The 25,893-nt window shown below is 37.2% G+C and overlaps 1 protein-coding gene across 18 annotated transcripts in view; it reads left to right on the top strand.

Annotated features, from left to right (window-relative positions):
- The window catches only part of DMD (dystrophin), a 2,358,181-nt gene that overhangs the window by 1,725,863 nt on the left and 606,425 nt on the right, over window positions 1-25,893 (top strand). For all 18 annotated transcript variants that reach the window (XM_057310259.1, XM_057309646.1, XM_048213297.2 and 15 more), the window contains one exon: window positions 17,072-17,304. In XM_057310259.1, the coding sequence (XP_057166242.1) occupies window positions 17,072-17,304 (233 nt within the window). The remainder of the gene's footprint in view (window positions 1-17,071; window positions 17,305-25,893) is intronic.

The raw sequence follows: 25,893 nt of genomic DNA, 5'->3' as shown, positions 1-25,893 counted from the left end.
GGATATGAATAGAGCAATAAGACCAAGGAGAGTGAGCTTTATTAATGATGCCCAAGATTTTAGACATATAACCTTCAAGCAATTTTAATACCGCTTCCAATACCCTAGTTTTGCTCTAAACCAGTCCACCTGTGTTATCATCTCAGATAATACATTATTAGAGTTTTTCTTTCAAAATATAGAGTTGTCAGGAAGACTTGTATATAATAACTTCCTTAGCATTTAACCCTAAAGAGTAAGCATTTTAGTATTTCCTGTGTATCTAAAATATGATTTTCCTTTGTTATGAATTATATTCACAGTTTAATGAAAATAAAAATAACTTGGTTATCTTAGTTCCAATGCTTGGAAATAAATGCATCAATGCATTCATTGACATGTCTCTCTTACTGTAGGTACAGACATTTCACCAGGTTAGTAATTGTTCAATAATAATATTTGAATGAAAGACATTCTATTAGACTGGATTCATACGATCAGATTCACATGAGAAAAGGTTTCTTATTTACAAATCCGTTATTTCTTTTTAGAAATTATTCTAAATGAAAATGAAATCCCCATGTTGATTTCTAATGATAAAAAATATTTTGAAAACTTTTTTTATATTTTGACAATTTTGCTTTAGTGCAGATAATCAGGAATGATTTAATAGACTAAGAAATAATTTTTAAAATAACAGATGCAATTTGGTTTTCATAATACAAGTAGGAAGTCTAAAATTTTTATCCTAAGATAAATAATTCATATGAAGTGATAGAAAATTGCTTTGTGAAGGTCCATGACATGTAGTTATTTCCAGTGGGCTTGATAACATCTACCCCATTGGATGGTTGGGTGGTTAAAATATGTAAAGCTTCTAGCACTGATCTCATGTTCTGAGAAACTTTTGGGCAGAGGCAAATCCCTTAACTCCTAAAGTAAGCCTAGCTGATCACACACATGTCCTTTTTGATTTGCAAGGACTCTTGAACACACCTCTTGAGAATATTAAGGATCTACTAAACTATATGTAAAGCAATTCAATCTATGATTTATAATGCTCAGAGGTACCAGACTTTAAAGTTTAGCATTGGAATTTCTACAAACTCCTTCCAATTCTAGAATTTTGTAATTGGTGCAATAAATAATAATAGGAAATAACGTTATCAAACACACAGAAACTTTTTACATTAAGACTGTGATCAACACAGGAGTTCAGAAAAGGGGAACATCAGGGTAACTCATGTCAACAGTGTCTTCACAGATGTGAGATTCTGATCATAAAGAATAAGAGTGATTAGAATAGATGAAGAAGATGGTTAAATCTGAGGAATAGCTTGTACAAATTTATTTTGTAAAGAATGAAGGCAGACTGAGTACTGCAGGAGGAGACTAGCTAGTCTGAGACAACACATGCCCTTGGGGTAAGTAGTGGAAAATAATTTTCCGTAAGTAGAATGGAGACAAATTCAAGGTTTTAGACGTGGTCCTTAGGCATTGCTCTACCTTTGTCTTCTCCTCATCCCTAACCCACGGTCTCATTACCCCTGGGGGTGACAATCACCTGTCTGATTGGGGGTATTCACATCAGGGGCAGCATTTATTTTATTTTATTTTATTTTTTTTAAGATTTTTTATTTATTTATTCGACAGAGATAGAGACAGCCAGCAAGAGAGGGAACACAAGCAGGGGGAGTGGGAGAGGAAGAAGCAGGCTCATAGCGGAAGAGCCTGATGTGGGGCTCGAACCTGCAACGCCAGGATCACGCCCTGAGCCGAAGGCAGACGCTCAACTGCTGTGCCACCCAGGCGCCCCATGGGGCAGCATTTATAAAAGTGGGTGCAATTGACTGCAGGGTAACCACACTCGAGTGTACCAGCTCTGACTGTGCCTTTTGTCTCCCACTCAGAAAAAGCATTATCAGTCTTACGCAACACCCGGAGCTCACCACAACACATACCCAGCGCTGGGTGTTGTGTAAGACTGATGAATCACAGACCTGTACTCCTGAAACAAATAATATATTATATGTTAATTTAAAAAAAAGAAATAAAAAGAAAAGCATATCAGAATGTAAGTAAGTCAGAGTATTTTGAAAATCTTGAGTCTGCTCTAATTTATTTTTTTTAAAGATTTTACTTCTTTGAGAGAGAGAGTAAGAGCATAAGTGGGGAGTGGGGATGAGGGGCAGAGGGAGAGGGACAAGCAGATCCCCGCCAAGCAGGGAGCCCAACGAAGGGCTTGATCCCAGGACCCCGGGATCATGGCCTGAGTGTAAGGCAGACATTTAACCAACTGAGCCACCCAGGTGCCCGAGTCTGCTCTAATTTATAAAATTAATAAGCCATTTCAAAAATTGTGTTTTTTCTGGCTTTGATACTACCCATCCTCAAAAGATTACGATATTGTTGTTAGTTAACACTGAAACTGAAACCAGCTATAAGGGGAAGGAATGGGAGTTTTGAAAATAGTTGATCAGAGTAGTATTGTGAAGTAGTGATCAATGTTACAGAGGTTTTCAACCTACGGGCTGGAGATACTGGAGGTTTCCCAGAATTATGGAAAAGATTTCTCAAATCTCTGAGCACATCAAATATTGTCTGTGGATCAAATAAGTGATATGTCTCCCACATATATGTAGTAGATATTTTCAGAGAAATATGAATGCTACTACAATTAATAAAATGCAAAATCATATTAAAGCATTACCAAATTCAGGACACCTGGGTGGCTCAGTTGGTTAAGCGTCTGCCTTCAGCTCAGGTCACGATCCCAGGATCCTGGGATGGAATCCCCACATCGGGCTCCCTGCTCGTCAGGGAGTCTGCTTGTCCCTCTCCCTCTGCCCCTCACCCCGACTCGTGCTCTCTCTCTTGCTTTGCTCTCTCTCTCAAATAAATAAATCTTTAAAAAAAATAAAGTTTTACCAAATTTAGAATAAATTGGTTTTTGTCACTTTTTTCCCCTCAGTCTATGCATACTAGATACACAATTGTTATGCATAGGTATGTAATTATATTTGAGCTTTTAAAGGCATGCTCATAATATTGTAAACCACTGGCACAGTAAAAAGATAACTGAATTGGGAAATGATAGGACTGAGATCTGGTCCTCATTTGGTCTCTTGCCAGCTGAGGCCTGGGAATCTTGAACAAACCATTCAACACTTTGGACCTTGGTTTTTCCTTCATTGCTAAGTGATGGGATTTTTTTTAATGACACAACTTTTGAGAATGCTACCACATACAGCATGTATGCTCGTAGGTTTATAAAATAGGTAAACTTTTCTGAAAATCTTTGCAAGTGTCTATAACTTGCATCTACAAGGCATTGGAAATGAAGTCACTGATAACTTGTTTTTACAGAATGATTTACTTATTATTTTTGTGATTTGCTGAGAAGAGAATCTGAATTAGTAAGGCCCAAAAGATCATTCCTGAAAATAGATGAATAATAGAACCCTGACTTGTTACCGTGTCATCTGTTAAAGTCAGCCAGTTGTGGTAACCTCGGGCCCCCGTTGTCAATCACAAAGATTATCCATCTCAGCCATAGGGTCTCTGAGGGCTTCGGTCTGTATGCCCTTCCTTCCATTCCATTTGTAATTCAACTTGAATGGGAACATCAGTCTCCAAATAGTAAGTTGGCCCTACTTTTTCTTTGGGAATTAGCCTTTCTGGCTAGCTGTTTGCTTCTGCTGAGCTTTTATATTGCACCAAATGTGTACTTTATGTATTAAATTCATAGAAAGTAACAATTCGTTATTAAGAATAGCTATTGAAATGTAACATAATCATGCCTTTGAGGGAGGGCAAAGTAGGAAAAACAACTTTGGTGACTTTTTTCATTATTTCTACCACATAACAGGGCAAAAATAAAGAATTTTACCAATTTAAAGCTATATACACATGTATACGTTCCTCAAAACTGCATAATTCCTTTGCTTTCTATTTTCTCTAGTTTGATAAACCCTAGATAGGTGTTAATGTTTCAGTTAGGTTTATTTTATTTCTCCCATGTGACTTACTGTCACCTAACAAGCTAGAGGTTCTGGAACATAACTTAATGAAAAATTTCCCCCTCTATGTCTTTTGATCTTAAAATAATAAGGCAATATAGACTATAATATTAACAGTAGAGGAAATACATATTTACTTCTAGTTTGTACCACAATATCTCAGGATAAAGGAAACATCAGTTTTTAAGATTATTACCTTTCTCCTAGTGGAGAAAAATAGCATGATTTTCTATTATGGACTGTGTAACTAAAATATTTGAATCTGAAATATAACTTCATTTTGTTTAAAAGTTTATTTTCCAGTAATGTTTTAAAATGCAAAATTTGGTGTAATTCTGTATCTTTTTTAAAGATTTTATTTATTTATTTGAGAGAGTGTGAGAGAGAAAGAGTGTATGTGAGCAGGAAAGGAGCAAAGGGAGAGGGAGAAGCAGACTCAGCACTGAGCACAGAGCCCGATGTGGGGCTCGATCCCACGACCCTGAGATCATGACCTGAGCTGAAATCAAGAGTTGGATGCTCAACTGACTGAGCCACCCAGGTGCCTCCCCCCAATACCTTTTCTGTGAAATATTGCCATCATGGAAAAAGTACTGGTATTAGTAGGGGTTAAATGATTTACAGATTACAGATTTTTTTTTAGAGGAATTAACATTAGCCCTGATCTGACGAAATTTTGTAATTTTAAACAGCAAAAAATAAGAGGTTTAGAATAAACCAACTCTACAACACAGATCTTTTTAAACCAACAAAGTATGCTACATTCCTATTTCAGAAACCATAAACTGTAGACTCAGGGCTTTCCCAGGCTCTCTTTACCGTCTTCATTTGAAACCCATTCATCCAAAAGATTAAGACAATGAGATTCAAGTCCAAAGCAATAGCAAGTATATGCATGAAAACTGCCGTGCTATTGCTCCGGGGAGTTTTGCCATTTCAATAGCATGATTTATAACCAATGAACAATATGTTTTTATTTATTATTCTCCTTTGAAAAGAAATTTGAGATGGTTTGGTGGGCATGATTTAAATAAACACACATCACAATCTTATTTTTGTGCTTGTTATAAGCAGTTTTCCCTACATAATTGGTACTTGTTTTCTACTTTTGAATTTTGGTTCCTATTGTGTATTTGGTCATTAATGCACTTGTGGGCATGGTGTGCTTTTCTACAAGTTAAATGAAAACATGAATTGATTTTGGTGTAGCTAGTTTCACTACTTGAGTTGCTCTGTTTGCCATACCTGCAGTCCATAACGTGTTTACTGACCCAGAACTTTAAAAGCTAAGTTTAGCCCAGCACAGTCACCTCAAACCAACACGAGAGAGTGGTTACATTTCCACTGTCATTATGGAGACAGAGTTCAAGACTTCAGTGTTTGGATTTGTCAAGCTCTTTGGTGTTTTAGTTATGGGATGTGTTTAGGTTTCTCTTAAATAGCAACTCATGATGAATTGAAACTCAAGTGTAACCAAAGAGCATAAAACTTGTTATAAGCCCGTAAGCAAGAAATATGCCACCAATCCTCTGCATATTTTTTTATCATTTTCCAAAGCATTCAGTTGAAGATTGAATGTTATAACATGTGATACCAATAAACAATTAATTTTAAATGCTATTCTAAGATTGAATGGCTAGAAACATCATGTTACTTTTAGGTATGAGAAGTAAACTATTTTGTACATAGACCAAAGGAATTGTGTCTTAAGTTGAATTCCTTGGAAAGCAGTCCCTGAGAACAAAAGTTGCATACAGAATGTTTACTGGAAAGTATTCTTGGTAGATCTACCTGCAAGAAAGTGAGGGGGACAGTACTGGGCAGAGGGGAGAGGCTGACCCACAGTGCAGTTGCTACTATAGTGTAAGCCAGTATGACAAGAAGCATTGGAGCTGGGTTTTTTCTTCAGTGTTGTCATCAGTTGAGGCACATGGGCTTGACTTTGGTATCCATGCACTAAGAGCAAGCCCTAGGGAGACATGCAGCTATAATCCCTTAGCAGTCATTATTAATAGTATCTGGGATCTGTCTATGCCAGGAGAGAACCTCAGTGGAGCATCAGAGTATCCACTAGAGGTAGGTTTTGGCATATTCTGATTACTCCACAAATGTTACAAAGAGGATATAAAGGAGTAGCAATGACAGAAAAATGAATTGGTCATTTTCCAGTGGGCCTTAGTGTGTCAGAACCACACTGTTTTTAAAAAGATGGATTTATTTCTCTGAGAGAAAGAAAGGGAGAGAGAGCACGAGCAGGAGGAGGGGCAAAGGGAGAAGGAGAGAGAGAGAGAGAGAGAAGCAGACTCCCCACTGAGTGGGGAGTCCAACACAGGGCTCAGTCTCAAGACCCTGAGATCATGACCTGAGCTGAAATCAAGAGTCAGATGCTTAACCAACTGAACCCCTATCAGAACCACTCTTATTTATAAGATGGTCTTTATTGGGAATTCAAAGATCTCTTTTAAATCTCCTTAACCCAGAAGGGAAAGAATAATGTTCATACTTTGCCTGGCGCATGGATTTCACTTTTTCAAAATGTGGCAAAAAACACCTAACACAAAATTTACTATCTTAACCATTTTAAAGTAGACAGTACAGTAGCATTAACTGTATGCACATTGTTGTACAAAAGATCTCTAGAAGTTGTTCATCTTACAAGAACAAACTCTGTAGCAAATGACAGAATTTTCTTCTTTTTTAAGGCTGAACAATATTTCATTGTATGGATACAGCCCCTTTTTTGTATCCACCAGTGGACATCTAGGCTGTTTCCTGCTCTTGGCTATTGTGAATAATGCTGTAATGAACATAGGGGTGTCCAAAATATCTCTATGTCTTTGAGATCCTGTTTTCAGTTCTTTTAGGTGTAGATTCACAAGTGGGAATGCTGTGGTCATAGCGTAGTTCTGTTTTTACTTTTTTGGGGAACCGCCATACTGTCTTCTGCAGCAGCTGCACCATTTCCCATCCCCACCAACAGTGCACAAGGGCCCCAGTTTCTCCACATCCTCACCAACACTTATTCTCTCTCTCGCTCTCTTGCCTTCTCTCTCTCTTTCTCTTTCTCTCTCTCTGATAGCAGCCATCTGAACAGGTGTGAGGTGATCTCTCAGTGTGGTTTTGATTTGCATTTCCCTGATGATGAGTGACGTTGAGCATCTTTTCATGTGCTTGTCGGCCATTCATATGTCTTCTCTGGAGAAATGTCTATTCAACTCCTTTGCAGATTTTTAATGGGGTTATTTATTTTTCATGAATTCCCTTTTAATCACTCAAGTCCGAGCCTTCATTCTTAAAATATAGATTGCTTGGAAACTTCCATCTAATTTACTAGATTTTTATTTTAGAGAAGTATGTTAATTTATCTGAATTTTAGTTTCCTTTTTTTACAAATTAGTAGTAACGATGTTCTCCCTAACCAGACCGCAGTGTTGTGTTGAAGAATCAACAGAGGAAGTGACTAAAAAGACATTTTTACACTGTTTAAAGTTCTGTAGAAATATAAGGTATTATGAATTCAGAACAAAAGAATCTACATTTTACGACTACTTGATACTGCTTCATTTATATTGGAGCTAGTGGTTTCTCTGGTTTTGTTTTGCCTGATGAAACTCCAGATTAAAACTCTGATGAATCTGTCTGCCTCTCCCCACCTCCTTCTGGCTCTCTGTATCTCTCTCTCTGTCTCTCTCTGTATATGTATATTTCCATCCCTTAATGTTCCCCATAATGTAGTGCTTCGTATTATGCCTCTTTCTAATCTTGATAACAACAGCAGCAAATGTTGGTTGAGACCCTGCTCTGTGTCAGACATTGCACTGGTTTTAGTGAGGAAGGAAAAGATAAACCTAACACTTACCTTAAGTAGCTGACCTCATCTCACAAGTGAAGCTTATGAAGGTGTGGCACACGTATAACAACTTTAAAAACTCATTGCTAGTGGGACGCCTGGGTGGCTCGGTCGGTTAAATGTCTGCCTTTGGCTCAGGTCATGATCCCAGGGTCCTGAAATCAAGTCCAGCATCGGGCTCCCTGCTCCACATAGAGTCTGCTTCTCCCTCTGCCTGCCGCTCCCCCTGCTTGTGTTCTCTGTCTCTGTCAAATAAATAAATAAAATATTTTTTTTAAAAAAACCTCATTGCTAGTTATTTTATTACTTAGAGTAAGAATGTAACTTGCCCCCCCAAAATAAGAGACTCATTTAGACTGAATTGTGTAGAGGGCTGCTTACCTGGTTTTCCTCATGGTTGGCTATAAAATCATATCTCTAATATTCAGGTAGGAGCAATTCTGTTAAAAATAAATGAACAGATTGGGTTCTTCAGTTCTGGAATTTTTTTAAAGTACTAACATTTTCAGTAGAAAAGCAATATATTTTGTCTAATGAGCAGCCTGTATAGTGTTCCCTAGACGGTTATGCCCAAATGGAGAAATGGATCTGGGAACTGATGATCATCTTTTAGTAGTAGCATACCCTTCGTTATGATCTGGTCCAGCTTGTCTTCCCTTGTCTTCTGCACTGGGCTCCCTGTTTTATGTCTCTCTTTATTAGGTTCTCTATGTTCGTTTGCAAAGTTAAATGCGCACTAAGAGTGAATTTTTACTAAAGGCATTGCCTTTCAAGTATCTTATAAAATGTGAGCTGCCTCATTTATAGGCATCATACAATGACCATGTGTATCTTCAATTCTCTGTCTCTCACACTTGAAGACTCTTTCTTTCTTAGCTGTGTTCTCTTTGCTGTGTCAGCATTTGTTTGATTTCTGTAGCCATGGGAGGGGCATTTTAAACCCTGCTCTGGACACATGTCCTTGATAGGCAGAAGTGGATGCCGTATCGGTTATCTGTTGCTGTGTAACAAGCTACCCCCCAAAGGTAGTGGCTCAAAATAATAATCCTATATTTTGCTCATGAATTTTGGGGTCTGCTTTGGGCCAGGCTTATCTAGATGGTTCTTTTGCTGGTCTCACCCGGGCTCATTAGTGTATTCATGGTCAGCTAGTAGTTGCTGGCCTCGTTCATGTGTCTAGCACTTGTTGGTTGTTGGATGAAACAATGGGCGTGACAGGGTTAGTTGCCTATCATTATTCAGTAGGCTAGCATAGTTCACATAGTGGTGCAAGGATAGCCAAGCATAGCCCAATGTCCAAGTGTTTCTCAAGCCTTTGCTTGTGTCCTGTTTACTAATATTCTTTTGGCCAAAACATGTCACTTCGCCAATCCATATTCAAGTAGTGGAGAAATACACTATAGCTCTTGTTGGGACGCTCTGAAACATCTTATTACAAGGCTCTAGGTGCAAGAAAGAAAAGAATTTGTGGACATTTATTCTCTACCAGAGATACTTTTATTTTTATCACCAAAGCCTTTCTTGTGTAATATCATTCAGCATTCCCTGGTAGCTATACCTTTGGATATTTACTGTTTCTTCAGTGCCTGCCCTATATCGTGTATTTAAAAGAGGCACTTAAAAATTTCACTTAACCTATACTTCTGAGATATAAGAGAGCTCAAACTTGGATAGACATAAAGTATGTCCAGTACAGAGGCTAAACAAGTATGTGAAACACATGCACACACACACACACACACACACATATATATATAATATATATATATTAGGAAATTATATATATTATATATATATATACACATACATATATATATATTAGGAAAAGAAGAGAGGGGGAAAATCGAAAAAGCCTTTGATCAGTGGTACTGAATCAGAGGCAAATTTCCTCCCCTCAGGGGACATTTAATCATGTCTGGAAACATGACTGTTTGTCACAACTGGGAAGGTGCTCTGGCCAAGGATACTGATAAACATCCTGCAGTGCTCCTGACAACAACACACACCAAAGAATTATCCAGACCAAAATGTCAGTAGTGCTAAGGTTGAGAAACCTAAGTTTTTACTGAATGCAGGTGGGAAAAATTTATATAATGTGACTTATAGAAGGGCCCTTAGAAGATGCAAACTGAGAAAAGAAAAGGCAAGGGTTATTTCTGTCTTCAAATTAGGGAAAGAAGAATACATGTTTAGGTGAAGTCAGATTGGAGTTATTTCTCAAGAATAATATTGAATTTGGGGGAGGAAGTCAGATGCACTTCATCGCTATAACCCATGTTTTTATGGCTCCTTCAAGGTGATTTCTCCCCAGCTAGATGGGATATTAGATGTATTCTGTGGGTACTATATATTTTAAACTGCAGCTCTTGGAGCCAAAAGTATTTGAGTAGTTAGTAATTTTTTATATTGAATGGGGCATGTATAAAAAGTATCAGATGACCAGATCATTTTTAGAAATATGTGTCCTGGTTGATCACATTGTCTTCACATTGTCACTTGTTAATGTGAGATATGGAGCAAGTATTACCTTCCTGTGAAATGAGAATACCTACACCTGAGTATTGTTGGGTAAAAATTAAATAAAATGGGGCTTATAAATAACCTTGCCTGGCACATAAGAAACACTGAGTAAATGATAGTAGTCATACTGTAGGTGGTAATCTTTCTTCCTTCCCAGTAGCAGCAATAGTTCTCACTTGGATTGTATTCTTAGTAGCAGGAAAGAATCAGTTAAAAATGATAAAGTAGCATTACTGAGCTTTAAAAGTCTAGGGCTTCCACATCTAACAATTTTTTTTTCATAAAATCCAGAAATACAGGTGGGTAACATGAATCCTTGAGTTCTGATTCTCTAGTACAGTATCCCATGGATAGCACATGCTCTTATGGTGCTAAATGTAAATAATTGATGATAGTTGAGTCGTCACCTATTTTATTTCTTCTTTAGGGTAAGAAAGAATATAGACAAAAGTAAATGTTTATGGATTTGTAACATTTATTTCTAATTTTCCACCTATACATGCAAATGACAACTATTTAGAGCGAAGAAGTGAGGTTCTTCCTCCCCCACGCACAATAGATTTTCTTTTTTAGTCCATGCATGATTCCTAACTTTGTTTACATGTACTCTCCAACTCTTACATATTTCATTAAGCCACAGGCCATTCTTTCAAATATTCAAAAAGAAAAGTATTCCCCAATGTTGTTTACATGGAGAACAGTTACTTTAGCTATTGGTGATATGCAAGGAGCTAAACAATCTCTCCTATAACTGATAGTATGAAACAGTAAGGCAGTCTGGCCACCTATACAGAATGGTACTTTTAGATATTTTTGCTAGTGTGAGTCCAGTAATTTATCAGTCAGTCGACTGACTTTTCACTTACAAAAGTAAAGAAAACAAAAACATTACCCGCGTTCACACAACAAAGCAAGGAGTAGAATATGTGCTTCTTGCTTTTTTCCCAGCAAAAGGAGACCTGTGAATTACAGAAAAACCACGTGTGAACACTTCAAAGGAAGTATGCCAAACACATTGTGTGTGTGTTTTTTAAAAGATTTAGTAGCTCCTTTAAAGATCTAAGTACAGCTGTTAGTCTGACTAATCATGTACCCCTGAAACCAATTAAATTTGTCGACTAGAGAAATATTCTTCAAACGCTTTTGAAAAAATGAGAGTTGCCTCCTAAAGCCAACACCTTTTAATTAACAAAATATTCAGAGAAAAGCTGTGGTTTGCAATAGTTTGTTACACCTACTGTTATTCATGCTACTATTCCGGTGTGCCAAACTCAATTCCTTCCAGCTATTTTGAGCTTGAGTTTCTGTCTGCTTAACTATGGAAAGAAAACATAGTTCTTAGTAGGGATTTTTAATTGTCTAACAAATGCATGCTACAGTCACCAATAGTCAGACAGTACAGGCTCCGTGTGTTGTGTATACATCTCTCTATACAGACATATACACGTATATACGATATGTATATCTCTGGCTTAATGATACACATTGTAATACACATGGTTCTAGCATGGACTGGTTAAGCAGGAAAGACAGCAGAATGTATTGCTGGAAAGACAGTTAATCGTGTGACATCATAAGAACTCTTTTCTGTTGTGACCCCATCCTGGAAGAGATACTTTCCCCAACGTGCTTGAGATGAATAACCTTGGCCTCCATAGTGGTTTGGGAGGCTGAGATCTGAAGGAGCCATTCTCAGGGCCAACTCCTTGTGACCCTGGACAGTGACTGGAGGCAAGGGGCAGACATCCAGGCTAGCATATCAGACTGTGGGGTGTTAAATGGGGCACAGAGGAAGGGGTACCTGCTGGCTGGAGGGGAAACCATTTCCCATGCTCCTTAGGGAGAACCTGGAAACTCATCCGACAAGTTCAGGTGTAAGATTCTGTATAGTCATTTATGTATCCTAACTCCTTACCTAATTGGAATTATGAGTTGAGAGAATTCTCAACAAATTCTCCTTCCATCTTTTAAATTATGGAGTTATCGGAAAACTCTGGGAGGACTAAATATCCTTGCCTGATGCTTAGAGTCAAGATTCTGTTGCTCAGTCTGGGAAAACCCACTGGAACTGCCCACTTACAGATCTGGCCAGCCCACACTTTACCTAATGAAGTGATTTGCTTATGATTCTAGTAGCATGACAGTGGAAAAGAAGGGACCTTGTTTTTTTTTTCTTTTTAGATAAAAGTAAAGGCATCTGAAAATGCAGTATGAGTCAATATGGTATATATAATAAAATGACATATTCTCAAGACCTCAGCAGTTCTCCTTTGAAACATCTTGCTTAATAAAAAAAAAATAAGAAGAAGAAAAATACCTGCACGGATCTAGAGACAAGTCTTTTTTTTTTTAGGAAAAATGAAATATATTTTTTAAAGATTTTATTTATTTATTTGACAGAGAGAGAGATAGCCAGCGAGAGAGGGAACACAAGCAGGGGGAGTGGGAGAGGGAGAAGCAGGCTTCCAGCGAAGGAACCTGATGTGGGGCTCGATCCCAGAACGCCGGGATCACGCCCTGAGCCGAAGGCAGACGCTTAACCACTGTGCCACCCAGGCGCCCCGAAAAATGAAATATTTTAACTAGCATTCTAGATAGAATTGGTCCTAATAAAATGTGAACTAAATGGAAATTAGTTTCTTTCTACTTTATGTTATAGCATTTATTTCTCTACTCTTCAAGACCCAAAGTTTCTGAATTTAGAAATCATCTCTCAGTTACTATCAATTACTACCCTCTAGCCACTAGACAAACAAAAACCTAATAATGGTATAAGATTTGTTCATAGGGATTAGATTTAAGTAGTAAAATGTTTAAGACTTGAAGTGTTTAGGACCCCAAAGAATAGTTTAATTCTATACCTCATGGAGACTTTTTGGTTATAGACTTATCTTGGCTCTCCATAAATCACAGAAATGTAGATTTGGGATTTGAAAAGAAAATGGAATATTTGGAGAAGGGAGAAGAGAGTTTGTGTAGAAGAGCATAAAAGTGGGAAATGCCCAGTGCTAATTGGAGAATATGGAATATAAGGTTTTGGGAGGGGGAATGGGAAGAATGGAAGGAGAAGAGGCTGAAATGAATTCTAGTTCAAAGAGCCCAGAATGGCATGCTAATTTAAAAAATCAGTAGCCAGTAAACCTTGAGCAGCAAAAGAAAAAGGAGAAGAAAACTCACACACATACTATACCTGCTGGCGGAAGGATACTAGAAGACTTACATATATGAATTCATAAAATACTTAGAACAATTTCATGAGATTGGTACTGTTTTCCCATTACATAGGTGAATACTCTGAAGTTCACGGAAGTTCAGTTTATCAAGGCAGGATATAATCCCTTACTTCAAAATCCTGTAATCTCATCCAAGGTTGTATATCGAGGAAATGTTAATGCCAGCTGTCTGGGAGAGAAGTACTATTATAATTGCCCTTTTACAGAGGAGTAAATTGAGATTCGGAGAGCTTAAGTAACCTGCCTAGGGTTACCCAGCTAAGCAATGGCAGAGTGAGGATTGAAATCCAACAGTCTGATCCTAGATAGTTTGTTTTATACTCTGCTTCTTGTTCCAATGTTCTTTCCTGCTTTCTACCTCCCTTGATAGAAAAGTGAGGAACAAAAAATTAATTGGTTCTATTTTCTCTCTTCTATATTTGACCTTCCATTGTCTGCCCCAAGCGGTGGCTCTTTCTCTATTAGTTTCTTGTTCTGAGAATAGTTAAAATGACCTCAACAGTAAGAGCCTAGGAATATTCTGTGTTCTAGTCTTTGAGAAACCATCCTTTGAGATTGTTGTCTTTTAGGGCTCCCCGTGGGTAGAAGGCCTCTAAGTGTACTCAAAAGCTTACTGTGCATAGATTTATTTTTTAGATTCATTATTCAGAGGACATCAGTTGAGCGCCTACTGTATTCCAGTACCTGTGCAAGGTGTAGGGGCTAGAGCAGTGAGCAAAACGTACCTTGTTCTCCCCTCCCTTTCCCACTGCTTTAGAGATGTTTTCAGATGTTGAGTGCTGGGGGAGAGTTGACCAGCAATGAAGGGCCTGACTGGTCCATGAATGAGATCACCTGCCCATGACTGGTGCACCCATGGCTACCTTGCTGACCTTTCAGTCTCCCCGTAAATCTGTTTCAGCCAACTTTGTATTTGGTGCTACTTCTTTCTTTTTCCTCATTGGAGAACTTTGTGGTATTATCATTCCGATGTTACTTGTCTGTACTTTTTAGTCATCCTGAATCATTCTCTGTTGTTCAGTCTCTGGCCCCAGCCTTTCTTTTCAAGAGACTTTTTTCAAAACAGTTGAAATCTGATAATTCTCTGTATTCTCATCTTTGACTGCATTGAAATTTAAGATGACATGACCGTTTCCACTTCATTAGGCACTTCTTTGTTGGTCAGAAGTAAATCTAGAGAAAAAAAAAATCTTCCTGCTCTCCTTTGAGGGTCAAATTTTCAATAAGTCAAGCTAAAAAGAAATAAAGGAAAGAAAAGAAAAGAAAACATTGCCTGACGCCTCCCAAAACTTTGAAATCATCCCAAAGTACTGTATGTTACCTCAGTATCTGTTGTGTGTCTATTTTAAGAACAATTTGTCCATATTTTCTAGTCAGCCAGGCATTCAGCAGTTAGCTCTCACAGTGATGTTTTAATTTAGCTCTTTTTTTTATCCTCACCCATGCATCCTCTTCAGGGATTCAGCTTCTCTCTTGGAATCCCTTTTAAGATTTTTAGATCCTGTTGGCCCCCATGCTTCCAACTAGGAGTGTTGGATCACAAGATGCTATTTCTGCTGCAGATTATATGTCATTCTTTCTAGAAAGAGCCTCAGAGTAGTGAGAGAAATTCAAGAAACAGTTTCTTCTTTTTCTCCTCAGTATCGTTGTTGTTCAGTCATTATTTCTTGGCATTAGTTTTTATTCTACCTGACACCCCACCTTTTTTCTTTCTGTCTGTCTTGTTCAAGATTATTTCTCCCAGCCATAGGAAACCCTCGTCCCCGAGAAGCTTGAGAGACAGGAGGCACCCTTCCATTTCCCTCATCATCTTCTCTCACAAAAAGACAACCTTAAAAGTGCAGAAAGTAATACAACCATGAAAAGTGATTTATTGCTACCTCAGAATGGAATGCCCACATTAGCACACTCTTCTCATGTTCTAGAATATTTCCCTTCTTGTCCATGGCTCTCAGGTCTCCCGTTGAGATGTCCTTTGCAGCTTTCTCTCAAAGCTTCCCTTCTAAACTATGTAGTCCACTATTTCTTTGCTACTGCTCTCCTGGATGTAGTAGGCTTCAGAGACTCTGGACTTTATTTTATTTTATTTTTTAAAATAATTTTTTATTATGTTAGTCACCATACAGTACATCCTTAGTTTTTGATGTAGTGTTCCATGATTCATTGTTTGTGTATAACACCCAGTGCTCCATGCAGTACAGTGCCCTCCTTAATACCCATCACCGGCCTCTGGACTTTAAACCAGATGAGGCATTCTGTTCCCCTCATCACTCACCTTCCTAAATTACCCAGCTGTTTGTTGGTATTTAATATCAATTCACACTAGCAAGTTCAGCGCTCTTTAGTAAATAAAGGGCCACACACAGACCTTTGAGATTTTCCCAAATATTTCGTCTATTTCTACCCCTTATCTCCAACTTCTCATTATATTCATTCATCACTGTATTTCATTTTTATCAGGTGTTTATAAACATAGTGATACCTAACATTATTACCTACCAGTGTCAGAAACTGTGCTAATACTGTTATTTTCTGGCACTGTTCTATGTACATTTCATATATTAGTCATGGAATCCGCACAACTTCCCCTATAACATTCACTCTGTTCTTGTCCCTTCTTTACTGAGGAAAAAACCTGAAGCTTAGAGAAGTTAAGTAATGTAACCAAGGTCACACTGCTCCTGGGACAGAGAAAAGGATTCTCTCCTAGGTGTTTTTACTCAGGAATTTTGGATCTTAACCATTACCACGTGCCATCTTATACTATAGTGTTCCACACTATTAATATTTATTTAATATTTCTTAATAACGTAGAAATAGTGTTTCATATCCAAGTAGAAAAACTTTTTTAGGTCTGATTTTCCAACAGTAATGTAGCTTGGGTTTTCTCCACTGCCAGTCACTTTATGCCCAGTCTGAAAGAAAAGGAAAAAAAATATGAGACTCTATTCCCAATATAAAATACAGAGCAAAGACAAAAACATTTCACTGGCTTTGATTTCCCTAGGGTCCACCTCCAAAGTAATTTACTTCCTGTTCAAGGAAATAAGATCTAGCCAAACTTGACTTTTGCTTTTTTTTTTCCTTGAATGAGAAAAAATAAGTAAAACTTTCTCACCTGGTAAGGTCTGAATACTTTTTTCTTTACCATATTCCACAGTCTGTGTAATTGTTATTTGAGAAGGACTATTTAAATTAAGTTGTCCAGCCATTAGAATCAGCAAAATCATTTTTGAAAGATTGTTAAATGTGTACTAATGAAAAGTTTGAGTCCTTGAATTACCCTGTCATGTAGTACTGTGTAAAGTATTCACGTTGTTGGAGAAAAATTAATAACATAATAAATAATACTTTGGCTCAAATTGTACTTTAATTAAGCTTGTTCTATTGTTCCTGAAATTGGCTTCTTTGCTGTGTTCCTAATTTTTCTTTTTTTTCTTTTTTTCTTTTTGCAAAAAAAAAAAATTTAGCTCCTAGTCAGACTGTAACTCTGGTGACACAAGCCGCAGTTACCAAGGAAACTGCCATCTCCAAACTAGAAATGCCATCTTCCTTGCTGTTGGAGGTACCTGCTCTGGCAGATTTCAACCGAGCTTGGACAGAACTTACCGACTGGCTGTCTCTGCTTGATCGAGTTATACAATCACAGAGGGTGATGGTGGGTGATCTTGAAGACATCAACGAGATGATCGTCAAGCAGAAGGTATGGGGAAAATGATAAGACCTGGTTGAGATTTTTCGTTAAAGTGAAGATTGTCCACATGTCAGTTCACTCTCCCTAGACCACATTCCCACAAGTTTGTAGGCAGCTTTTCTCTGTCAGCAACACACTATCTCTACTCTCTGTAGCCTAAGTATGATCAAGAAAAAAAATAATGCAATTATCTAAACCCATAAATTAAAACGGAATGATACAAGAAAAAAACCATAAAGCTTATAATTACAGTTGGCTTAATTAAATTCACTAAACAACTAGTATTTAAAAAATCCACTTAATATCAAATAAGTAGTTAAACTGAGCTGTTTACATTTAAACTGTTTGTTTTGGCATCCTGCAGCCATAAAATATTACAGAATCAAATATAATAATCTAGGAATTGGTTGTTCACTCTTCTGAGTTGTCTGTGCCAATTTTCCTCCTATGATGATGAATATCATTGAAAGTTAGCTGTAAATTTTTAGAAAAGAAAAGTACCAAACATAATATATTTTTAAATACCTTAGATCTTAATATTGGTATTTATGCAATGCTATAGTCAAATAAACATGTTTTTAATACAAAGATTGCATTTATCAGCCTCTTGGAATCCATTCCACAAAATCGTGGCATCAGTTAGAAACATAGGAATACATTGATATAAATCTGGTTGACCTAGCTAAAACAAATGCACTGTGTATCTTTTATATTTCCAAACGAATAAGAAAAATTGTTTTGAAATATTTATGTGTTGTAGTTATTTCACTGCTAAATGATTTTCAAATCTTTTCTACGGAAGTAATAAATTGCCTTGAAGGTATTTAGTTGTTACAGAACTACTTTTTTTTAAAAAAGCAGGAGTAAGGCAGACAGATTTCTTTGTAAAATGAACTTTAGCAATTCAGTAGGAATAAAAATAAGTGGATAGTAAGCAATCTGCATTTCAAGTACCTTGATTTGAGACCCAGGAGACATGAATTAAGTGTTCTTTGTCATTTGCAAATGACACGATTGTGGTCAACTCATTCTGTGGATCTTGGTTTCCTCTTCTGGGCACAGGATACACAGGTTCACATTCTTATTCACCACATAGTGATAGACATGTGTTTATGTAAGGATATGTAACTATTATATAAATAGGTATAATTTGTTTCACTGCTCCTTTAGAACAAGTATTAGTAGGTACATTCTTCAGCAGAAGCCACTGAGATGTCATACCCCTAGAAAGTAGCAGAGCAAAGTTTCAAATCCAAGTCTGTTTGGTTTTTAAGCCTACATATTCTTACTTATTACATGTATTGCTTGCCAGTATTAATGTAAATGTGGCTACCATTTGGTGATATATATGTTTTTATATATATAGTCTGTGCCAGACACAGTGCTAAGCATTTACAGTTTCACTGAGCTGATACATGCAGAAATAAGAGATTATGTTCTTGCACAGTATCATATCAAATTGTGCTAATACTTCCAAGACTATTACTAACCAGAGGAGAAAATATGTTACAGTGTTTAAAAACAAGGTCTTTGGAGTTAGATGGTCTGGGTTCAAAGCTTGGCTCCTCTCCTACAGTTGTAGACCTTTGGCATGTTATTCAGCCTCCCTGAACCTGAGTTTATCTGTACAACGTGAATGATGATACTATCTTTGCCTTATAGGTTGTCATAAGGATTGCATTAGGTAGAAAACGAAAAATGCTTCCCATCCTGCCTTGCTTACTGAAAGTACTCAACTAGTGTTCGTAATTAATATTAGAGTATAAATGTGCCTGCTCACAGCATTTGTAGCATGCAAACTGTTTGTCATATAATAATATTACATGAAAATAAGAGCTCGTTTCCACATCTGCACCCCATTCTGCCACTGGCATTACGGCCTCCTGTAAAAGCCACTGGGTATTAGAGGGGGAGAGGAAGTCCCCACCCCTTTGTGATCCTAGCCTTTAGGATCTGCTTTAGAATCCACCTGCTCAGTAGTCTTCAGAAAAATAAGATTGTCTTTTTCTGAAAAATAAGGCTGTCTTTTTCTGAAATGACTACTAATTTGATACCTCTTCAAAATGATAGTCTTAAAGATAGGTCCAAATTCAGAGAAGTTCAAGTGCCATACCGAGGGTCACAGGGTCACAGAAAGCCAGGAATTTTTAAATGCCATATATCTATCTACTATCTGTATATGGCATTGTATATATTGTATGCTTCCCACCGTGCCTTGCTTACTGAAAGCAAGTAAGCAAGAGATGACGACTCTATCTCATATGTATATATATACATATATATGTATATATATGTGTGTGTGTATATATATGTATATATGTATATCATAGATATACATGTAATTTTTATATGAGATAGAGTTATGTATATCATATCTGTATATATAGTATACATGTAAGCATTATATATATGCAAAATTTCCCTTCTCTTGCTGAATAGTGGAGTGCTTTTCCTGCTTCTTCCTCTCATATTAAAAAAATGATTTATAAAGTATCAGTTCTTCCCTTTTAGAGCTTTCTATCACTAAATGGTCAGTAAAATGACCCAAGTAAACATTAAACAAGTGTGTTGGGGGGGACAAAAAAAAGAGATAAGTTTGGGGAAGTATTTATTATAATATCAAGGAATAAACACTTTTCTCTGGGTAAAGTTTTAAACAAAACAATCCTAACTTTAATATTTGAAGTGTGAAAAATGAAGTAATATTCTGAAAGGACTTTATAAACTGCAAAACACTATCAATGCCTATTTATTCATATGCTTATTTAACAAATTTTTATTGAGCTACTACTAAGTGCCTAGGAAGTACAGAGTTGGACAAGATATAAATGCACAGATTAAAGCAGGTGAAGGAAAGACAGCAGTAATAGCACTGTGATAGAAATCAATTACAGGATAATACCTAGAACATATTTAACACTAATTATATGCTAGTCACTTTTAAGTACTTCACATGGATTACTTATTGCTCACAACACTGTGAGACTGATAGTAAAGCACAGTGAGGTTAAATAACTTGCCCAAGGTCAAGAGGTAAAGAGACAGCAGTAGAATTTGAACTCAGGCAGTCTGATTTCAGGGTCCCCACTGTAGTTTTCTACCTCCCTGGGCATGTTTAGGGGCTGCTCTAGAACCTCACTCCAGGAAGCGGGCATCTGACTAAGCCAGGGAAGAAAATGGAGGTCAGAAAAAAATTCTGGAAGAGGCTAAAACTTAAGCCAAGTATTAAAAAACAAGTTGGAAATAATCAGGTAGATAAAACGAAAAGGTGATTCTGGAGAAGAAACAAACTCTGCATTTTGCTGAGGTGGAAAACAATGTAGTATGTTATATAAATTGTGATTCCATATGGCTGAAATTAAGGGAGTGAGGAAGAAATTGATGAACTTGAATAGAGAGGGATGGGGCTACGAAATGGGGATCTTTCCTTGCTAGAACAAGGAGTTTTGATTATGGCCTGCAGGCAGTGGCAATGCTTGAAGTATTTTAAACAAAAAGGTAAAATCATCAGATGTAGTTTGTTAACTATCAATAGGGTTTTCTGGATATAAGCAACAGAAACATCCTCTGATTAAATCAAGCAGAAAGTGAATGTACCGGAACTGGCATGAATGTAGCGGGAAAAGGCTTAGAAAAAGAAAAAGTACCTGACCACATCTGGGCATCTAGTTCTTAGTAACTACTCCAGGCTGTCTCTGAAATCCTCTTTTTTCTGCGTGCTGTTTAACTGTTCAGAATACAAAGTCCCGGAAGAGGGAGGCCAGTTGACCTTGCTTGGGTCACAGATGCATCTCTTAGCTAGAAGAGAGCAGAGAACTGTGCTTTAAAACCATCTCCTTCCAAAACTCCTCACAGTGAGGGAGGGCCTGTTCCCCTCCAAAGAAATTGGGGGTGTGTTGAAAATAGAAAGGGGAAAAGATACTGAGCAGCCAATAAGCAATAAATATCCCCTGAACTCAGGCAAGAATATGTAGAACAGGATGAAGGATGGCACAAATAAAGGGAATTTATAGGAGGTGATGATGGGCTCTAAGCAATATGCTTATCTATTTCAACTTTGCTATATGGAGACCTGAAATAAAGACCATTTATGCCTCAGGACCTTAAATTTAAGTTTGACCCTTGCACATACTGGTTCTCAATAAATGTTGATTGCTTGATGGATAATGTGAATGAAATGTGATACAATAGCTTTATTTTTAAAAGAGATTGAAATTTGGAATTTTAATTGTAGCTACAAAGCATCGTAAGTTACGTAAGAGGTTGTAACAACATTTTATGAATCTAGGAGAACTTAGTTTTGAACTTAGGAAGTTCAGATCAAACCTTAGACATACAGTGATTGAATTATTGTTCCCAGTAAGGGAAGAAGGATCAGACATTTGAATAAGTTAGCTCTTCATAATTCTAGACCTTGAATTCAAAATCATGTAATTTATATTAAGCTTCTGTTCTCCTTTCACATAAGTTATTTAAGTTCTTAGTTTAGAAAACTGGGTTGCCACTATTTTGAAAAAAAAGCAATTTTTACTGAAAAAAAGTAAATTTTACTAAGTGAATTAAGCAAAAAAAAATAGAAATTGAAATGACAACTTTAATTTTTTTTGAAGTTTATAAAATGCAGCCATTTAAAAAATTAAGCAACTTGCCTGCTTAACTTTAGAGAGTAAAAATATACTATTATATTGTAGAGGAATAGGGATGCAAAATATGCAAATTAAATCTTTAAAAGTAAAACATACATGAAGCTCCAAGTTGATTTCCTAACATTGTGAATTAATAACAGAGTGTGATTTGTAATTTATAGTTTCATATCAAAAAAGTCTGATTTTTAAAAATGCTCTTTTTATTTCATCATATGTTTAAGTAAAATTAAAACAAAATTGTTTTAACAATTATTCACAGTTTTACTGACATAATCTATCAAATGAAGGGGAAATACGTCTAGAGTTTTTCACTGAAAATATGACCATTAGGGAAAGGAAGGAGGGAAAGACGAAGGAAGAGGGGAAGGGAAGAGGGATGGAAGGAAGGAAGGAAAGTTAGGAAAAAAGAGAGAGGGAGGACAGGAGAAATGGAAGAAGGGATGGAAGGTGGGAGGGAGAGAGAGGTTAGGGAGGTAAGAGAGGTGGATGGCAAATTTGAGGAGAGCTTTGGGGCAGTGAAGAACTGTGTTGCTATCAAGAGATGGGATTTAGGTGGCTGTATGATATCATTATTTTTTATACTGCTGGTATCTGATTGCCTATGCTAAATAAATTATAGTCTTTTTTCAAGTCATTTTGGCCAGGTGTTCAGGGTAATTCACCACTAAATCTAAACCACGGGTACTGTATTGAGTAAAGAATTGAATCGGCAAAGGAGTTTTATCCAGTGATAAGACCTCTCCAGGTTGGGGTTGAGAAAAATTGGCCAATCTGGACAAGATGATAATAGCATTGTTCCAGATTCATTTTTAACTACACATTACAACTCTACCTGAGAGATTTCATTATCCAAAAATTGAATAAGCAGTTTCACTAGGTACAGTCTATATTTAAATGGAAAATAATTACTTGGATGTGTTTAATTTTTTTTATTGTTAAGGTCAAAGTCTTTAATAAAAGTTCCATGATTATTTTTTGAACTCTGGCTGTATCTACACAAAGAGCAATTGAGTGGGTCTGGAATTATTCTGATTAGAACTTTCAGTGAAAAAAATTCAGCCACAATCTTAGGACAAAAGAACTTGTCTAGCATGGACCTAGAAGGATTGGTGAAACAGTGTGTGGGGGGGGAAAGGCTTTGTTTAAACTAAAAACAAAACAAAACAGAACATTTCTTGGTGTTACTGTGTTGCCATGAGCATAGAAACAAAGTGGATGTTGCAAATAGTTTCCCTTATTCAACAAATGAGAAAAGTTACAGACAATACAGGTAATTGGTCTAAGGTGATTTAGTGAATGTAATTGCCCTAATGTAAATCCAGACCTCTTGTGAATAATGTTTCTTACTCCTTTTCCTTTTTCTATGACCCCCCCCCCCATTTCTTAAGCATCTCTTCATTTCTCCACCAAAGTTAAAACAAAACAAGCTATGCACAGTTTATTTCCACGGGTATCCAAGGGACTTCACAAGTTGTAGGACAGTCATCTTAGGGTGAGGGGATGGATTATTCTGGTTTTTTTTTTTCTTTTAACAAACAACCATCCAGCCCTCATCATCTCATCTTTGTACTGCTATACAACCTTGCATAAGAAACACCATTCCAGAGGGTGACGTCTTTCCATATATCAAAGGTGTGTGTTATATTCTACGAAGAATAATGTCATAATATGTTTGGCTGAGGATATTTGCAAATTTGGTACTGCAATTATCTTCTGACAAATGTACATGTCTCCTGTAGAAAGCTTATAATTGTGTGAATCACTACTCCACATGCACACAATTTTCTTTCCCTACCTAATGAGAGCCAAATTCACTATTATCTTCACTGAAAGGTGTAAGGATAAGTCAGTGTCAACAATTTGACTTAGATTATACTCTCTGGTCATGATAAAATAAACTCCCCTTAAAGACAAAGGTCATAAAGTTGCAAACACAAAAAAATCCTGTTCTTGAAGTGTCATAGTAACCTTTTTATGAAAAGTGATACCATACGCTTTTTGGCTTAAAGATAAACATAAGTTTTACTAAGCTACATATTTCAAAGTCCGTGAATGGAAATGCATATCTTAATACATTTCAATTCAATTCACTGTAAAATTTTCTGTCAAAACCTTATCGAGTAAAACTGAACCATGATATTTACATGAATTCTGATAAAAGCCAGTATACTGCGTTTTCAGTAAAATACCAGTGGGATTCTGATAAGGAAGTTTATGTTTGTCATTGTTTTTAAATAGTGAATTCTGTTTGAAAATTTCCTTGCTTGGGTCTAAATAAATCCTTGATATGAAATGGCTTTTATTATTTTCATAAAAATACCTAAAATATGCGATCTTCTCTGTTTTAGGAGAAAGCAAGCTACCAAATTCAATGTCTTTTGATCTTTTTTGAAAGCTATATAATGTTATTATATTCTGAATGCTATTACCTGCTTTGGGGGCTTTTCATTTCACCATGATTTTGGGTCCTTGAAGTCTATAATTGAAGTTGTGGCGTGCAGTAATGTAAGTTCCTCTTACTGTTGCACTTGATGTTAGGGTAATGGTAGGTAATGTTAATGTTAGATGCATGGTTCTTTCTTCATTCATTCCTCAGTTCAACAAATTGTCTTTGAAAACCCATGTTGAAAAGCATGCTAAAGACAGGTAGGGAACTATTAGGAAATGATGTTGGAAAGAGATAGTGGGGTAAGAGCTTGGATTTAAATTTGATTTCCTGTGTCTGTTAGTGAATAATTGAGATTAAGATAAAACAATGCCCACACATAACTGCTAGTAAGTGTTTCTGTACATTTATCCACACTTTTCTCTGTATGATTACTTGCATTAATGTCATAAATGTATATATATATAATTAACATACATATGAGGTAGATATTTTTAGTAGTTTGCAATGAAAAAATACTATGAATATTTTTTGTCTCTCAAATGCCTGCTTTGAGACCAGAGTTACAATGTCATGCAGATTCATCAGAGATATAGTGACTAACTTTAAAGGGGTTTTGGTGTAAGACTAAGTATTCATTCTTCTGTTATTTATTGAACACTTGCTGGTGAAAGACATCAGCATTATCTGTTCCTGGGGATTAAAAATAAAAAGAATAGGCAGAGAGAGGAAGATGGTGAAGTAAGAGGACCTTAGGCTTGCCTCATCCCATGAACACCACTAGATAATTATTGAATCATCCTAAATAACCCCAGAAATCAACCTGAAGACTGACAAAACAAACTCTAGAACTAAAGTGAGAGGAGGCCACATTGAAGAAGGTAGGAAGTACAGAGAGGTGGCTTAGGGGACAAAGGAATCGCAGCTGGTGAGGAGGGGAGGGAGTAGTGGTCACAGAGAAGGGAGAGAGAGGGGAGCACACAGGGGAATGCACAAGGAGAATGTTTCCTCATTGACACTGGCTTAGAAAGTGAGAGGGGCTGAATTCCCTGAGTTCTTACAGCCAGTGGGACTTAAAGCCTAGAGTTTTAAAGGTCAGGGGACCTGGCTGGATAAGGATAGAGCCTTAAGGGCACTGTGCTACTCTTGGAGAGAATTCAGGCAAACAGCAAGGATGCATACAGCATGGAAACCAGATCCAAAGAGTGCCTGGGGCACACAGTGGGGACTCTGTGCCCACTCTTTGTAAAGCGTGTCCCTGAGAGGCAGCGTTCCTGGAGATGCCTCTCCTGGAATAAATGAGGTAGCCAGTGCCATTTTCTTCCTCATCCCTGCAGCATAAACACAGAGTCACCTGCTGAAAGCAGCACAGTGCCAGCACTGGCTACTGAATTTGCTTATACTAAGTCCCCACCCCCCTGCTCTCTGGTGAAACTGCCCTACTCAGCCACACTAGCCTCAGACCCAGTGTGGTGGGTCCCTCCTCCAGAAGACCAGCTCAAACCCCTTCCCACACCACATCTCTCAATCAGAGAGTTTTACAGGGTCTCAGTTCTGATGGAGGTG

Source organism: Ursus arctos, chromosome X, assembly GCF_023065955.2.
Source record: "Ursus arctos isolate Adak ecotype North America chromosome X, UrsArc2.0, whole genome shotgun sequence".
Taxonomy (NCBI): domain Eukaryota; kingdom Metazoa; phylum Chordata; class Mammalia; order Carnivora; family Ursidae; genus Ursus; species Ursus arctos.
Note: the sequence above shows the minus strand (reverse complement) of the source record. Positions and strands in the feature narration are given on the sequence as shown.